The following is a 14,473-nucleotide window of genomic DNA, read 5'->3' as shown; positions in this document are numbered from 1 at the left end:
CCCCGGTATTTCTAGAAGAAACATGGCTTAGATAAGTCAGCGCCTCCATCTCTGAGATGTTCATATGTCATATAAAAGGGGCGCATATACTTTGCACACCAACTTGGTCAATTACCGCATTTCTGTTCACATGATGCATAATTTAACGAGACATTGTTCAAGTCACCAAAAGTTATGGTGTTCTATTCAAATTCTATTTCTGGACCAATTCACGGCAGTAACCTCTTCCTGCTGTGATAAAGGTATGCAAAGATCGATGGATCAGCACCAAACATGCTACTGACTCCAGAGGCGATCACAGCCGAGTGCAAACACGCCATCAGGTCGAGGCCCAGTCAGTGTTACACTCTCTCCTTGCCCCATGATGGACTGCTTCATCCGAAAGTCCACGTAATCCCCACCAAAGCTGGCATGCATCGTCGTGGACAGCCACCGCCCCTGAACCGAATCCTCCACCTTGACCGTGATGGGACCCCATCGGTAATTAGGCCCCATATATGTCGTCCAGTTGTACAGCCTGCCTGGGACGGGGAGTACATACATGCTGCTGGATGGCTGCTGCATTGACATGAACACGACAGTCCGTCCATAGGAGTCCTTCTTGAACTTGACGTACAGTTCCTTGGCTTGGATGTCAGCGTTGATTGGTTTGGCCAGCTGAACCGTGAACTCTTCTTGTCCCTCTGCTTGGAGGGTCCGGAAGACGATGGGGGGATATGGGATGATTATGGGGGTAAGGAAGGATTCGACGATGTCAAGGACCTTGAGGCGGTCTTGGTCAACCGTCTCGAGGGGCGCGGGTGATGCTGTCTCCTGCTCGCTTGTGCGGCGTGAGTTGCGTCTAAAGAAGTTGAGAGGCATCTTGTGATAGATGATTTGCTGAGTGTGGTCGGTTGTGCAGGTGCTTACTATGTTGCTTTTATAGAGTAGTAAGTTGTTGTCTTGATGGTGAAAAGGTTATTAGAATGCAGAATCAGAGCTTAAGAGGAAGGTCGTTGATATTTAAGATTCTGTGTTGCTTGGAGAGGCAGTTGTTCATAACAATGGTTGTTCAGTCTTTTGGCATTTCTCTTAGAGTTTGACTGAACATTGTCATTGTTGAATGAGAACAAGTCATCTCTTTCTTTATTAGCTTTCGAGTACGTCAGTTTATCTTCAACTCACTCTTTATCTACCTTACAAGACAGACTTAAGATCAGGCATGGAGGGTGAAGCCAAACCCAGATACGAGAGGAATCACGACCGTTGAAAGCCCGCATGCAATCAGCAAAGTTAAAACTTCTGAACAACGAACAACGGCCAAGGCAAAGACTCCACTAGCATGTAAATAGTTCACCCGTCAGTTACATAGCTACAGTTAGCCGCCAGCTGCACTTGATGCACAGCCTCGGAACACGGTTCTGAACAGCGAGAGGCAGCAATGATTTTCCAAGACGTACAGAAGCTCTCACAGAACTCGCTGCAGTTATTTACAGAAATCCTAATGCGCACGACACTCGTAAGCCCCAAATTCTCTACCACTTTTTTCTACTCGTGCATCTGAGAGGTGGTGGCGTCTCTTGCGCAAGACTTGTCTTTCCAATAACCTTCTATGGCTGCCGTTGTAGAAGCTTAAAATTATCTAATTAGCTTTACTGTATGATTCTAATGCGTTCACGTGTATAACTGTGCTCCTTGTCACTGTGGGTAATGGGCTCTTCAGACACGTCGTGATGCTCAATATCACCAACTCATCCACATCCACACCAGCCTCACTCGGCATGTCGGAGCAACCATCCTACATCAAATTCTTTGTTGCTGGAAGTATGAACCCCATAAATGCGCCGAGTTGATTCTATATATAGCAAGATATAAACAAAGGCCCTCGATCTCGGTATAATGTCAAAGGGACACAAAGGTAAGCATTTTACTCCGCCACAAGCTTCGTATCCACACACTGTACACAAGCCTTCCGAGAATCAAAGCGAAAGCCACTTTGGGAACAGCACCAGCGGTCAAGGCCCATGCTATTCCCGGCCTCAAGCAAAGCAAGAAACATGTCAGGATCAATCTCGCCCCTCTTCTCCTCGTGGGCAAATATCCTTCCCCTATGAAGGTACATGGCACATCACCACATCTACGTATTTAGCCTCATACAAGCGTAGAACCATAGCCAACACGAAAAATCAACTTGGAACAAGGGTTGGCATTTACTTCAATGGGAAAATCAGCTACATGAGAACAAACAGACTTGGAAACAACTCCCCCCCCTCTATCCGGCATCTTTCGGTCATTGGGGACACTTGATAAGAGAGGAGTAAATGTACTCCCACGCCCTTTCAGCCTGTCCCATGATCAAGGACAGATACATCCCATTGAGAGATGCATCAAGCTCGCCCACGACTTTATAACCGTCAACGGGGGTGGTGAGCTCCCTTCGGTACTTGTTCATCACACCTACAGGACCCTCAAAGTTAAACCCATTAGTATCGCACGGAGATATCACCATCTCCACCTTCTTTGGCTGCAGTTTGATCTGTATCTGGACGAAGAGTTCCTTTGGCCCATTGGGGAGGAAGGGATTGCGGGAGCGTACCGTGTATTTGCCCACCAACTGTGAGCTGGGTGCCGTCACGTCCTGCTGCACGATCATGTACGACTCGTTCAGAGCTTCCACGTTCATACATGGCTCAAAGTATCCATACAGGGCTTGGCTGAGGAACCTACCCGCTTCGGTGTCCAGCAACATGCTTGCGTTGGGGGTTTGCTCGACCTTTTCCTGCCAAGCCGTCTTTTCCTGTCGTGCCTCGACCATGATGACGTTGCACGACGAGGGGGGTGAGCTTGGACAGAAGGCCTTTTTGTTGTCCGCCATAAATTGGGAGAAATGCCCATATACTTGCCTTAGATAAGGATTTTGGGACACTTCTTGCCAGATGCAACAGTGGCTAGCGTTTTTGCCGTTGCCTTTGCCTTTGTTATGATTGTTACCGACCCAGCCGTTGCTGTTCCAGTCGACTTTGGCATTGCTGCCCTTGCTATTGTTTTGGCCATTGTTGGTAAATTTGCCATTCTGTTGGCCGTTGCTGCTCTGGTGGCTCTGGTGGCTCTGTTGGTTCTGCTGGTTCTGCTGGTTCTGCTGGTTCTGCTGGTTTTGCTGGGTCTGTTGTTTTGGCTTGTTCTTCTGATTGTGTTCATTTTGCTGATCATGTTGATCCTGCTGGCTCTGCTGGTCACCGTCATCCTGTTGGCCGTTGTTGCTGCGCCCATCGTTGTGGTGTTTCCGTCTGCTTCCCCTGTTGTGATGGCTGCCACGGCCGCGGTTATCCCAAACCATTTTGACGATTCAGTGTTTGGTGATTGTAATGAAGTTGGCAACGTGAATCAAGTTATTGGTCTCTGAGGGCAGCAAAAAGGAGCTCGAGGGGAATCCCTCGGCTCGTCGACTCTTAAGTATCTAAGCAGTTCACGTAGCTCATTGTTCGTGGCTCATCTTTCGCAGATCAGGACAAAATGTGAACAGAGAGCAATTGATCATGACGTATCCTTTTTGTATCGAGGTTCATTGTCCGTACAAGTCTCGAACAACGGCGAACAAAGGATGAAGGGTGGCCCAACAGACCAGCCACCAGAAAATCCAGACACTAGCTCATCCTCTGAGTCGTCAAAGTCTCGCGTAGGGTCCCATTGATATCTCGTATACGAGCACAGTCAGGTATCAACATCGGAAAGGGGCATGACCAACCGGTGATCATTTGGGGTCCAGAACTGAACATGGCGGACACAAGCTGATGCAATCGCCGTGATATGGCCTCCATATCTTCGGCACCTAGATATCCAAGGCTTTCATGTCGAGTTGAAAATCAGAGTCTAATCCCCACCAAAAAGGCTTGCTACAATCCACATGCATGAGCCAACCTCGAACGGCAACAGAACTGTCAAAAGGACATGTCATCGCATCGTTATCGTACGGGTATGGTAAAACGTTGCCAACTGAATCCCCTAGTATTCCATCGTCTCGGCTGTTGGATCCTTTGAGAGGTAAAATCCAAAGAGGCGGGCCGGTTCGACGGGCAGGGGACTACACCATGGGACAAAGGATCCACGATAGAATGGAACTCGGCAACATGACACCTCACACAAAGAACGAAAGGAACTGGCTCTGGCCAAAGGCGGACGGAAGCGAAGAAGCCGAGGTGGCATCATCTGGTATCTCGGGTCGGTTCATGAGGTGCTGTAGAGATGCGATTGGTGGCTGGACAACGGAAAAAGAGGAAACTGAGGAAAGGAAGCTGTAACACTGTCAGTACCAACTTGCGGTGAGAGTAACGCTTGAACAAGTTGAGTTATCGCCGTGTTCAAGGCTCCATCAAAGAAGGAGTCTCCAGAGTTCCAACGGTTTAACCAACAGAGAGCGCGGTCAAGTCGCAACACCTCTTTGTTACGATACCTGAAGTCATAACACAGACCTCCAAAGCTGAAAATTGAATCAGCCCTAGAGTTTCGCATAAAAGAGAACTCGAATGCCTTTTCTGTCCTAGAGATCTGCCGAACGAGTGGGCAACACGGGGTTAAAGGGTTTGAGCCATATCGCTGGTGAAACCGGCCCGAGTCCGTGTCCTTAAGGGGGTTAACAAATATAGAAGCCCGAAGCGGGCCAAGAAAGAGGCGACCTTGATGACCATCTTGAGATGATAGCCCTAGAAGGCGCTCGCTCGCATGCCCAAAGCGAAGGCCCCATGAATCTATCTCTGCCCACGGTCGAACTCTCTCAGATCCATGACCCTTGCCCGGCCCTGTGGATGAGGCCAGGATGAATAGGTGGTAGAAACGAAATCCACCACTCAGCTGGGCACGGACAAGGACAAATGGAAGATTCCACACTTCACTGCCACCTCCTAGGGGTCTCGAAAGAGAAAAGGAAGCCGCGTGCTTCAGGTGTCCAGCGCCCGATGTAGCATCACCTCCGCCCATGGACCAACAGAGGAAGGCACCGGAACCCAGCTGCAGGTACCCGGTCCTGGCCGGCTAGCAGGCACAAGGCTGGCAGGCTGGGCCATCGTCGGCCGCAGGAGTTGTTCATAGGCCATGGTCCGGTTCCCCTGTCGGGGGATACTAGGTACGGCATCTCGCCACGGCCATGTCCCCACGAGGGGTTCGGCAAACGCAGACGGAAAAACATGGCACCAAAATCCAAGGAGAAATAATTTGCGGACATGCCGTTGGTTGAGTCAAGCTTGCTCGCTGAAATCCTTCCGAAGCTTTGCAGCCTTGGCCATGAGAAAACAAAGCCGGCAGCCAACTTGTCGGGCATTTTTGTGCATGAAACGACCGGACAACCACCAAAGAAGACGCTTCTGGGCCGACGATCAGTGGGGAAGGCTGAGGCAAGGGAACCTGGCACGAGAAAAGGAGGAATCGGAGGCCTGGAAGTCGATCGACCAGGACGGTTAATCAATCGCCCAAGCGTCTGGCGATGAACGTGCCACAGGACATGTCAAGAGGGCAGAATTCGATGCCTGTATCCCAAGGTTACCTGCGAGTGAACCAACATACGCACGCGAATCTTAAAAAACGTACGACCATGTTTGATTGCAAATGTGCACTGAGCAGTAGATTGAGGCCCGCTCTGCGACACGACGCAACACAAAAGTGCATCGGATTGACTCGTAGACTCGACGTAGAGACGTTGCTTCACCGTTCAAAAGTAAAAAGAGGGTCGCAGCTTGAGTGGATGGCGTCGGTCGGTAGGTGCCATGACAGATCAAATCGCGGGTTTCAGCAAAAGCCGCCATCACCGCAACTCGAAACGCGATAGAGCCAGAAAAAGAAGACACTGGGGAGCACCCTTGCGTCTTTGATCTTTCTGGCTAGTGTCGCCTGGGATCCCCTCGGGCGGGCCAAGAAACTCCCCGGTCATGAACAGAGAGCGCTTCGCCAGGGGTAGCACATCCCATCATGGCTCGACCTGAGAGCAGAACGACCCCTGACGGAAAATACGACAAACCCCGGAAGCTGCGGGAATGGCGACGTTCCGTGATTGACATGTTTTTCCGTCTCAGGCCGTCTCTGAGACTCCAGCCGGGGCAGCACTTGGACCAATTCGCAGCACCGTAATTCACCATCCAACAAGTGGGGGATGAGGTGCTTCTAGAAGCCCTTTCAAAACAAGCGACGCAAGAGGCGCAAAATGGGTCCGACGGCGCGCGGAGACTACGGCGAACCATCGTTGACGGACGCCAAAACAATGGCGTGAGCAAGCCACAGGGAGCTGTCTTTCGATAAGCTCGAGCGTCACTGGAGTAGAAGCGGGTTAGTGCTCAGGTGTCTAGTCAACAATAACAGTTCGTACCTGAACCATAGTGACGTTGACAAAGTGCCTGCTTCCGAGAGGCTGCGGCGTAAAAACTCTGTGAACAGAACGGGAAATTAAACAAGGAACCGTGGCCTCCGGTCTACCAAACAAGTGTGGTGGAGGGCCATTCCGATTCGGCCGTCGCCAGATTCAGGTGAGGGAACCGTGTTTTGGTGGAATCGGTGACGGGCGGATTCGAGGTTTCATACCGAACGACTGTGCTTTTTTGTTTCAACTGTTGCTGAATTTGGTCGAAACATTTTGGCGACAGAGGTTTGGTGAGTAAGCATGCAATCAAGGCTGATGTGAAAGATCCTTGACAGCCGTCGATGCGACCCGTCATTCATATCACAGACCAGTCTGTTGAAGGCCTCTCGATAATCTTCACCCAGCGTCGGCGTTTCTATGTCGGAAATCATGCTTAAATCATGCGGTGCAAGTTCTTTAACTGTAGCCGACTCTTCATATCCTATCATTCTGGTCTTGTCCCGCAAAGGCGGTTGCTGTTGAGATGCTGGCGGTTAACTCTGATCTTGATCACCTACCCGGGACTTGAGAGCAACGGCCAATGCGCGCTGATCCATCCGTAAACGGAGAGATCTCATCGAGTGATTCCCAGAATAAGCACAAGTAAAACCAGCCCGGATGTTTCATAGGGCCTGACCCTTGCCATGTCTTTTTTTGAGACCCTTCAGTGTCCAATATGGCTTTGTTCAGGATCCATTGGTGAACTTGGAGGGCGGCAAGGCTGGACCCTTTGCTACTTTGTCTCAGATCGGGTCACTGAGTGCTCTGTGATTGGCTGCCCTGATGTTGAAACAACCAGGGGCAGCCTGTCCTGAGACAACTCCAGCGTCAAACGACGCCACGCGACGGTAGCGCGGGCTGGGTGCTAAAAATGAACATCCACCAAGACGGAGGATTGAAGAGAAAGAAGAAAACTGGGGAAGTCATGGACTTGGGCACCATATTTTTGCCTTTCCTGGTTCCGACAGCTATGACGAAGGCGGAATTGTCGATGGCAGAGACGGCAGAGGAACCTTTGCTTGTGCTCAGCGCTGAGGCCAGCCGCCTGTCTCAGTTATCGTTGCTCGAGCGTTGTCTGGTATCCATCAGTCCTGTACGGAGTACGGAGTATCCGCCAGAGAGTTGATCTGAAGTCAAGAAGTGCCAGTGCCAAGCAACCAAGATGTCCAGGGAATTCCGCGTATGACGGCATTGGAAAACAAAACCACTAGATTGGAAAGTTACGAGCTAGAACAAATCGACAAATCCGGAGATGATGTTTCCTCGACGCGAGATTGGCTTCTTGCTCGGTGTTGTGAAGCCATCACCTGCAGAACGTGAGGACCATGTCACGGAACCCCATCGGTCAGGCGATGCGAATGTCAGGGCGGCCCCATGCCAAGCGTGCTGTCTCTGGCCGATGTCTCCCACGGACCTTGGCCACGCTTGAATCCCTGACGGCCACGAACGTTTATTCATGATCAATGGCTGGTTGTACGCTTAATCCCGGAGCGGGACGGTGGCAACGGTGGGACGGTGGAGTGGCCCTATCTCGGGCGTTGAATCGGCCTCGGTACGATGCTGCAAAACGGGGAAAGCGTGCAAGTTGAGTATCCTGGAACAATTCTTGATGGCTTCCAACGGGCGTCGACTGCATGAATCTGTGCAATTTCTCGAGGTAGCATCCCGTGACGGATTTGTACTGACGTTGCTGTAGATTGCATGGGTGAACCTACCATGGTATTTCCGGAGGCCATTCGTAGATCCGCCGACGGCAGTGAGGATCAACCACATGGCGCGGAGGCGAGTGTATTTTTGGTGCTTATGCGGATGCTGTGTTTCTGACTCGAGCCTACCCGGCACTGACAACACTGTGCTGGCGATAGAAGCCATGATTTGTTTGCGCAGGATCAAGGAAGAAGCAAAAGGACATCCCTACTGTAATGGATGAATCCTACGGCATTGGACGTTGAGGTTGTAGTGGCGGCCTCCATTCTGGCCACTAAAAATTGGTTCCCTTCCATTAGCACCTTCCCTCTGCAAGTCATGCCCGCCGCCACTGCTTTCCGCGGATAGTCGTCCAATGCCTTCAGTCGGTGGCTTTCTGGGGAAAGAGCCACCAGAGACATTCCCCTACAGGGGCCAAACCGCTACAGGAAGAACTTGCTCCCTCCCATCATGACCCCTTGACTGATGCATCCGCTCCTCCACCGACCTCACTGGCTCCCGCAAAGACACCCCCAAACCACGAGCCGCCAGGGCGCCATCGAAGCGCTGCAACTCTATTGGTGGGCGCATCGCCCGTGGTATCCGTACCTGCAGATTCTGCTGGAGGGGCATCAACGGAGCCCCACCACCCACCAAAAGGAGGTGCTTAACGCTCTCTGATAAGGTGGCGAAGCGTTTCAACGATCAGGTTGCACTTGGCCGTACGCGGAGCTCAATGGAACATCAACAGGCCCCAGCAACGGCAGCGGCGGTATGAGAAAGCATGCTGGCTTCAGGAGGCAAAACGCCGGGCAACAACAACTGGCGGTGGGTTTCTCCTATCACGATCAAGCCGGCTGGAGATGTGCACTGACTGTCTCGCTTTGTGCTCGCCTTGTGCTTTGTGGCCTCACATCTCCAGCTCGTCTACCATCACCGCAACGCCGTCGTCGGTGAAAGCCCACAAGTTGAGGACAAAGCGCAAGCCTCTCGCTTTGTCTCTGATTCGCCGCACATCAGCTCGCTTCTTTGTCGACGATCTGCCCTTTGGCGTCTAGTCGACAGATCTAGCGAGCCGTCATTGCTCAACAACTGCCCCGCAGCGCTGCTGATAGACGCCCGCCCCGCGACATTCAGCATCAAAGACACCAAAGCGCTCTGTCAACAGCTCATGCGGCTGATCCAAAGTTAGCACATCAGAGCTTTCATCAAAAATATGCATAATCTTGGTCCGACTCGGGAATAGTCACATCTCTTGACACACATTGACAACGCAGGATGGATGGGCCATGGATGCACAACGCGGCAATGCACAATTGGGCATCTGATAGGGAACACAATGGCATAAACAAAATATGTCAACGGATCCAAGTCTGGGCTGCGAAGAAGAAAGGGGATGCCTCCTTACCCATGGCCAGGCACAGGCATCACATTGGCCGCTGTCGATTTTCCCGTGCTCATGGTGCCAGCACGCTCGGCCATCAGTCCATCCAGGCTTCAGGACCACATTGGTGCCCTGGTCTCGGCAGCAAGAAAGCCCCCTGGATGCGCTCTGGCAGGGCTTCTACAAATCGTTTGGCTTTGCCTAGCCCGCTGTCGGATACCCTTGTTAGCGGGGCTCGCCCAGGTCCCAGATCCCTGCACGGTGACCCTGGTTCCTTGTTCCTGGAGCCGCCCTCTGGACTGCGAACCGCTTAGCCAACACCACCTCACCGGAGAGCTTGGACGGTGGATGGACCGCTGCACTGCTCAGGAGCCTCACGAGCCCTCTTGTCTCCTCCAGCCGTGCTCAACCTGACCCAGAGGCACACCAGGGGTTTCCATTGTCGGTGCCTTCTCCACCTAGCCATGGATGGCCGAGGGGCGCATGCTTGGCACCAGATGCCGGGCTGGCCGGCCTTTGTGCTCTGCAGTCAGTCTCCCACTTCTTCTCGCCTGGATGTATGGACTGCTTCTTGGGTATATAGTAGCTTCGTATGCCCTCCCATCTTTGGCCTTTCCTCTTGCTTCATCACCACCTTCATCTTTTCCTTTTTTCCTTTACTCTAAGCAAATATCTCTTTTCCTTTCTGGTGTCAAAGTCATTCGTTTCCTTTGGCCCAAACGTCTCTTAATTACATTCTCACTATCAACTATCTGCACTCATTCGCTACTACCAATTAGTTCTTACAACAAATTCTTCGACAACCATTCACAATGAAGGCTACCTTCGCCCTCCTGGCAGTTGCTGCCAGCCTTGGCGAGGTTTCCGCTACCGTGAGTATCCCTGCTCTCCACAGAGCCTCATCTCATCTCATCGGATCGAATACTTACACATCTCTAGTGGGGTAACTGGAAGGGAGCCCCCAAGTACTCTCCCCCTCGTGCCGTTGACAACAAGTGTGACGACAAGCAGAAGGGTGGCTGGTCTTGGGGTGACCTCGACGTCGGCCGCTTCGATAAGTACAACGACTGGGACTTCAGCGGCTGGACCTGCGGAGAAGACAAGTCGAAGCGTGATCTTAGCGGCCGTACGTTCGGAAAGACCATTTTCGGAGAGTGTGGCTCCTCCAAGGAGTCCGCTCCCTCTTTCGGCTGCAACAGCGGCAGCTGCGGTGGTGGCTATGACAAGTTCTCTGTGAAGAAGTTCCACGTCAAGCCCGAGTTTGACTGCCGTCTCGAGTTCCACTACGAGATGCCTGACGGCTCCAACTGCAAGCACCAGTCCGACTGCTCCAAGGACGGTACCGATGTCTACAACTCTCAGTGTGGTGGTGCCAAGAAGGTCCACATCGTCTACCCCAAGCAGCCCAACAAGCCCAAGGAGAAGTGCCGTGTCGAGATCCCCCAGATCGACTTCGACTGCGACAAGCCCGAGAAGCCCGTTTGCACCAAGTGCCAGCAGACCCAGACCTTCCCCTACGGTGACAACACCAAGACTTTCCCTGGTGGCGACCACACCAAGACTTTCCCCTACGGCGACAACACCAAGACCTTCCCTGCTGGTGAGGAGACCACCACTGTTCCCAGCGGCGAGGAGACCACTTCTTTCCCCGGCGGTGAGGCTACCACCAGCGTCCCCGTTGGTGAGGAGACCACCACTGTACCCAGCGGCGAGGAGACCACCACCTTCCCCGGCGAGGAGTCCCAGACCGTTCCCACTGGCGGCGAGAACACCCAGACCTACCCCAACGGCGAGCAGACCACCAGCTTCCCCGGAGCTGAGGAGACCACTAGCTTCCCCGGCGGTCAGGGCACCACCAGCGTCCCTGAGGGTGAGGAGACCACCACTGTTCCCACTGGCGAGGAGACCAAGACTGTCCCTAGCGGCGAGGAGTCCCAGACCTCTCCCATCAGCGAGCAGACCACCAGCTACCCTGGCGGCGAGGAGACCACCAAGACCTTCCCCTACGGTGAGGAGACTACCATTGTCACCACCTTCGACAGCACCTCCACCATCTACACCACTGAGATCACCACTATCACCTCTTGCGGCCCTGAGGTCCCTGACTGCCCCGCTACTCAGGGTACTCCCGTCATCGTGACCCAGACCGTTCCCCTGACCACCACCATCTGCCCCGTCACTGAGACCCGCGTCGAGACCAACCCTCCTGCTGGTGAGACCGTCCCCGCTACTCAGCCTGAGGGCCAGAAGACCACCACTGCTCAGTCCCCTGGTGAGACCCAGTCCGTTCCTGAGGGTGAGGGTTCCCAGACCGTCCCCACTGGTGAGGAGACCAACACTGTTCCCGCTGGTGAGGAGACTGTCACCGCCACTGAGCCCGAGGCCGGCAAGACCACCACTGCCCAGTCCCCTGGTGAGACCCAGTCCGTTCCCGAGGGTGAGGAGACCGTCCCTGCTACCCAGCCTGAGGCCGGCAAGACCACCACTGCCCAGTCCCCTGGTGAGACCCAGTCTGTCCCTGAGGGTGAGGAGGAGACCTCTTCCGTCATCACCACCACCTATGACAGCACCTCCACCATCTACACCACTGAGGTCAAGACCATCACCTCTTGCGGCCCTGAGGTCACCAACTGCCCCGTCACTGCTGGCACCCCCGCTGTTGTCACTGAGACCATTGCTGTTTCCACCACCATCTGCCCCGTCACTGAGACCCTGACTGGCGGCGAGAAGCCCAGCTACACCAAGCCTGCCAACGGCGGTGACAAGACTACTGAGGGCTCTTCCCCCGAGGCTACCACCGATGTCCCTGAGGAGGAGACCACTGTTGTCACCACCTACGACAGCACCTCCACCGTCTACAGCACCAACGTCAAGACCATCACCTCTTGCGGCCCTGAGGTCACCAACTGCCCCGTCACTGCTGGCACCCCCGCTGTTGTCACTGAGACCGTCGCTGTCTCCACCACCATCTGCCCTGTCACTGAGACCCAGACCCACAAGTCTCCCAAGCCTACTGGCTCCAAGCCCAGCGGCGACAAGCCCTCGACTGAGAAGCCCGAGATTCCCAAGGATGGCTACAACGTTCCCGACGTTGTCCCCAGCTGCCTGAACACTTTCATTCAGTACCTTGAGAACTGTGAGGACAACACTGATGCTGCCTGCTACTGCCCTGACAAGTCCTTCGTCGACAACGTCTTCCAGTGCCTGTACGCCCACGCTGACAACGACGACATCGTCGCCGAGGCCGTCTCCTTCTTCCAGGGCATCTGCGCTCCCTACGCTGAGCAGAACCCCGTCATTGCCACTGGTGCTGACGCCGTCACTGAGCACATCACTGTCACTGGCACCACCATCATCACCTCTGCTCACTACACCACTGTTGTTGTTGCCACCACTGTCACTGAGCCTTGCGTCTCCCAGGGCACCACCATTGAGGGCAGCAGCACCGTCAAGACCATCGAGACTGAGATCGTTGTCCCCGAGGTTGGCTTCACCTCCGGCCCCGCTGGCAACGGCCCCATCCCCGCTGCTCCCACTGCTCCCGCCACCGCTCCCGTCACTGCCCCTGAGGCTGGCGCCACCGGTGCCTACCCCGTCAACCCCGAGGCTCCCGCTGCTGGCGAGACTCTCATCACCAACAAGCCCGTTGCTGGCACTGGTGGTGTCCCCGTTCCCACTTCGGCTCCCGGTAACGTCCCCGTGACTGCTGGTGCCGCTCGCAACGGCATGGGCATCGCCGCTGCCATCCTGGCCGTCGCCATTGCCCTGTAAGGGTCTTGACGAGCACTGCACATAAGCTTTGTTTTCCTTGTTATCTATAGATTGGGTCTTGGTACCTGAGGCGGAACATGTATGTCACTTGTATATCCCGCATCCCGAGACCGCCCAAGCTTCCAGGGAAGCCCTCAAGCGCGCTCATCAACATGTATCATTCTTACGATCCTTACGAAAAATATGCATTGGTGTGGAACGTTGGAACTTACCCGACCCCCTGACGCTTGTCGTCGGGGTCGAAAATCACTGACATAAAAACAAAAAAAGAGCACGGGAAGTTACCGGCCGAGCCGACATGCATATAGACGCATATATACCCGCTGGCTGGTTTGTGTAATCTTAATATTGACTGATTTTTCTCTTTTCAATCAACTCCGATGCTCAATCTCTGTGTCCTTGTGAAGTCTAAGCTGCAATTGCATTGCCTTGTGAGTGTTAAACATGAGTTGACCTTCTCTGGTCGCCCATGACTTTTAAACTGGTACTCTCTTTGGTCTTTGACCTCCATTCAGCCTGGCACTCTTGCCTTTGCAGTATCCATTGATGTTAGATGTGGACTGGCTCTACTCCTGTGCCTTGACGCTGACACCCTTACAATTGGGATAGGCGTCACAAGTCGACGTAAGATAACTAAGAGGGTTTCGGACCCCCCTAGGCTGTGGATATAACTGTTTGGCTGTCAAGACCTCGATGTTTTAGTTAATTGATGGAGGCCAATCGGTATACCTCACCTTTCTCCAGAGCACTTGGAGGGGTCAGAAAATCTTACCTATTGAAAGGTCTCGTCAACACAGAGCGCACAAGGTAACTGTGTCGAGTTGTGTAATATACAAAATTTGCCCATCCTTGCTTATTTCCCCTCGTAGACTGTGGAGGATTCATCTTACAAGTCGTGGCTAAAGTCAGGTACCAAGCGACACACCTGTCTTCCCAATGTGCATGTCAGCACCAGTCAGCACCAATCTTGATCCTTCGCATGAGCTTATTTCAACGTCGTTGGACGGTACACAGACGGGAAAAACGGACGGGAAAATGCTGCAAGTTTATTTTGTGTGGAAGGAGGGAGAGCAGATCTTTTCGAGTTGGTTGGTGGGCGTTGTCACGGTTGGGATGTAGCCGAGTGCACAGTCGAACTTGTACCACGTCACGGAAGCGGAAGCGGAAGCAACGGGCTCGAGGTCACTCGGTATTAAAGATGATGTATCTCCCCGAGAGGGTGGATTCGAGAGCGCAAAATGACGACCGAGTTGGAGAAGGACCACTTGCCG

General features: G+C 53.4%; 3 protein-coding genes across 3 annotated transcripts; 1 reads left to right on the top strand and 2 right to left on the bottom strand.

Moving 5' to 3' along the window:
* Positions 1–276: 276 nt before the first annotated feature.
* NCS57_00435000 (uncharacterized protein) lies at positions 277–861 on the bottom strand (the record flags this gene model as incomplete). Its single annotated transcript, XM_053054311.1, has 1 exon — positions 277–861. The coding sequence occupies one exon, from the start codon at positions 859–861 to the stop codon at positions 277–279; it is 585 nt and encodes a 194-aa protein (XP_052916471.1).
* Positions 862–2,269: 1,408 nt separating this feature from the next.
* Positions 2,270–3,316, bottom strand: NCS57_00434900 (uncharacterized protein; the record flags this gene model as incomplete). Its single annotated transcript, XM_053054310.1, has 1 exon — positions 2,270–3,316. The coding sequence occupies one exon, from the start codon at positions 3,314–3,316 to the stop codon at positions 2,270–2,272; it is 1,047 nt and encodes a 348-aa protein (XP_052916470.1).
* A 6,927-nt stretch (positions 3,317–10,243) lies between these two features.
* On the top strand, positions 10,244–13,202 carry NCS57_00434800 (CFEM domain-containing protein; the record flags this gene model as incomplete). Its single annotated transcript, XM_053054309.1, has 2 exons — positions 10,244–10,303; positions 10,371–13,202. The coding sequence occupies 2 exons, from the start codon at positions 10,244–10,246 to the stop codon at positions 13,200–13,202; spliced, it is 2,892 nt and encodes a 963-aa protein (XP_052916469.1).
* Between the last annotated feature and the right edge of the window lie 1,271 nt (positions 13,203–14,473).

The sequence above is a fragment of the Fusarium keratoplasticum genome, chromosome 3, assembly GCF_025433545.1.
Source record: "Fusarium keratoplasticum isolate Fu6.1 chromosome 3, whole genome shotgun sequence".
Classification (NCBI taxonomy): Eukaryota; Fungi; Ascomycota; class Sordariomycetes; order Hypocreales; family Nectriaceae; genus Fusarium; species Fusarium keratoplasticum.
Note: the sequence above shows the minus strand (reverse complement) of the source record. Positions and strands in the feature narration are given on the sequence as shown.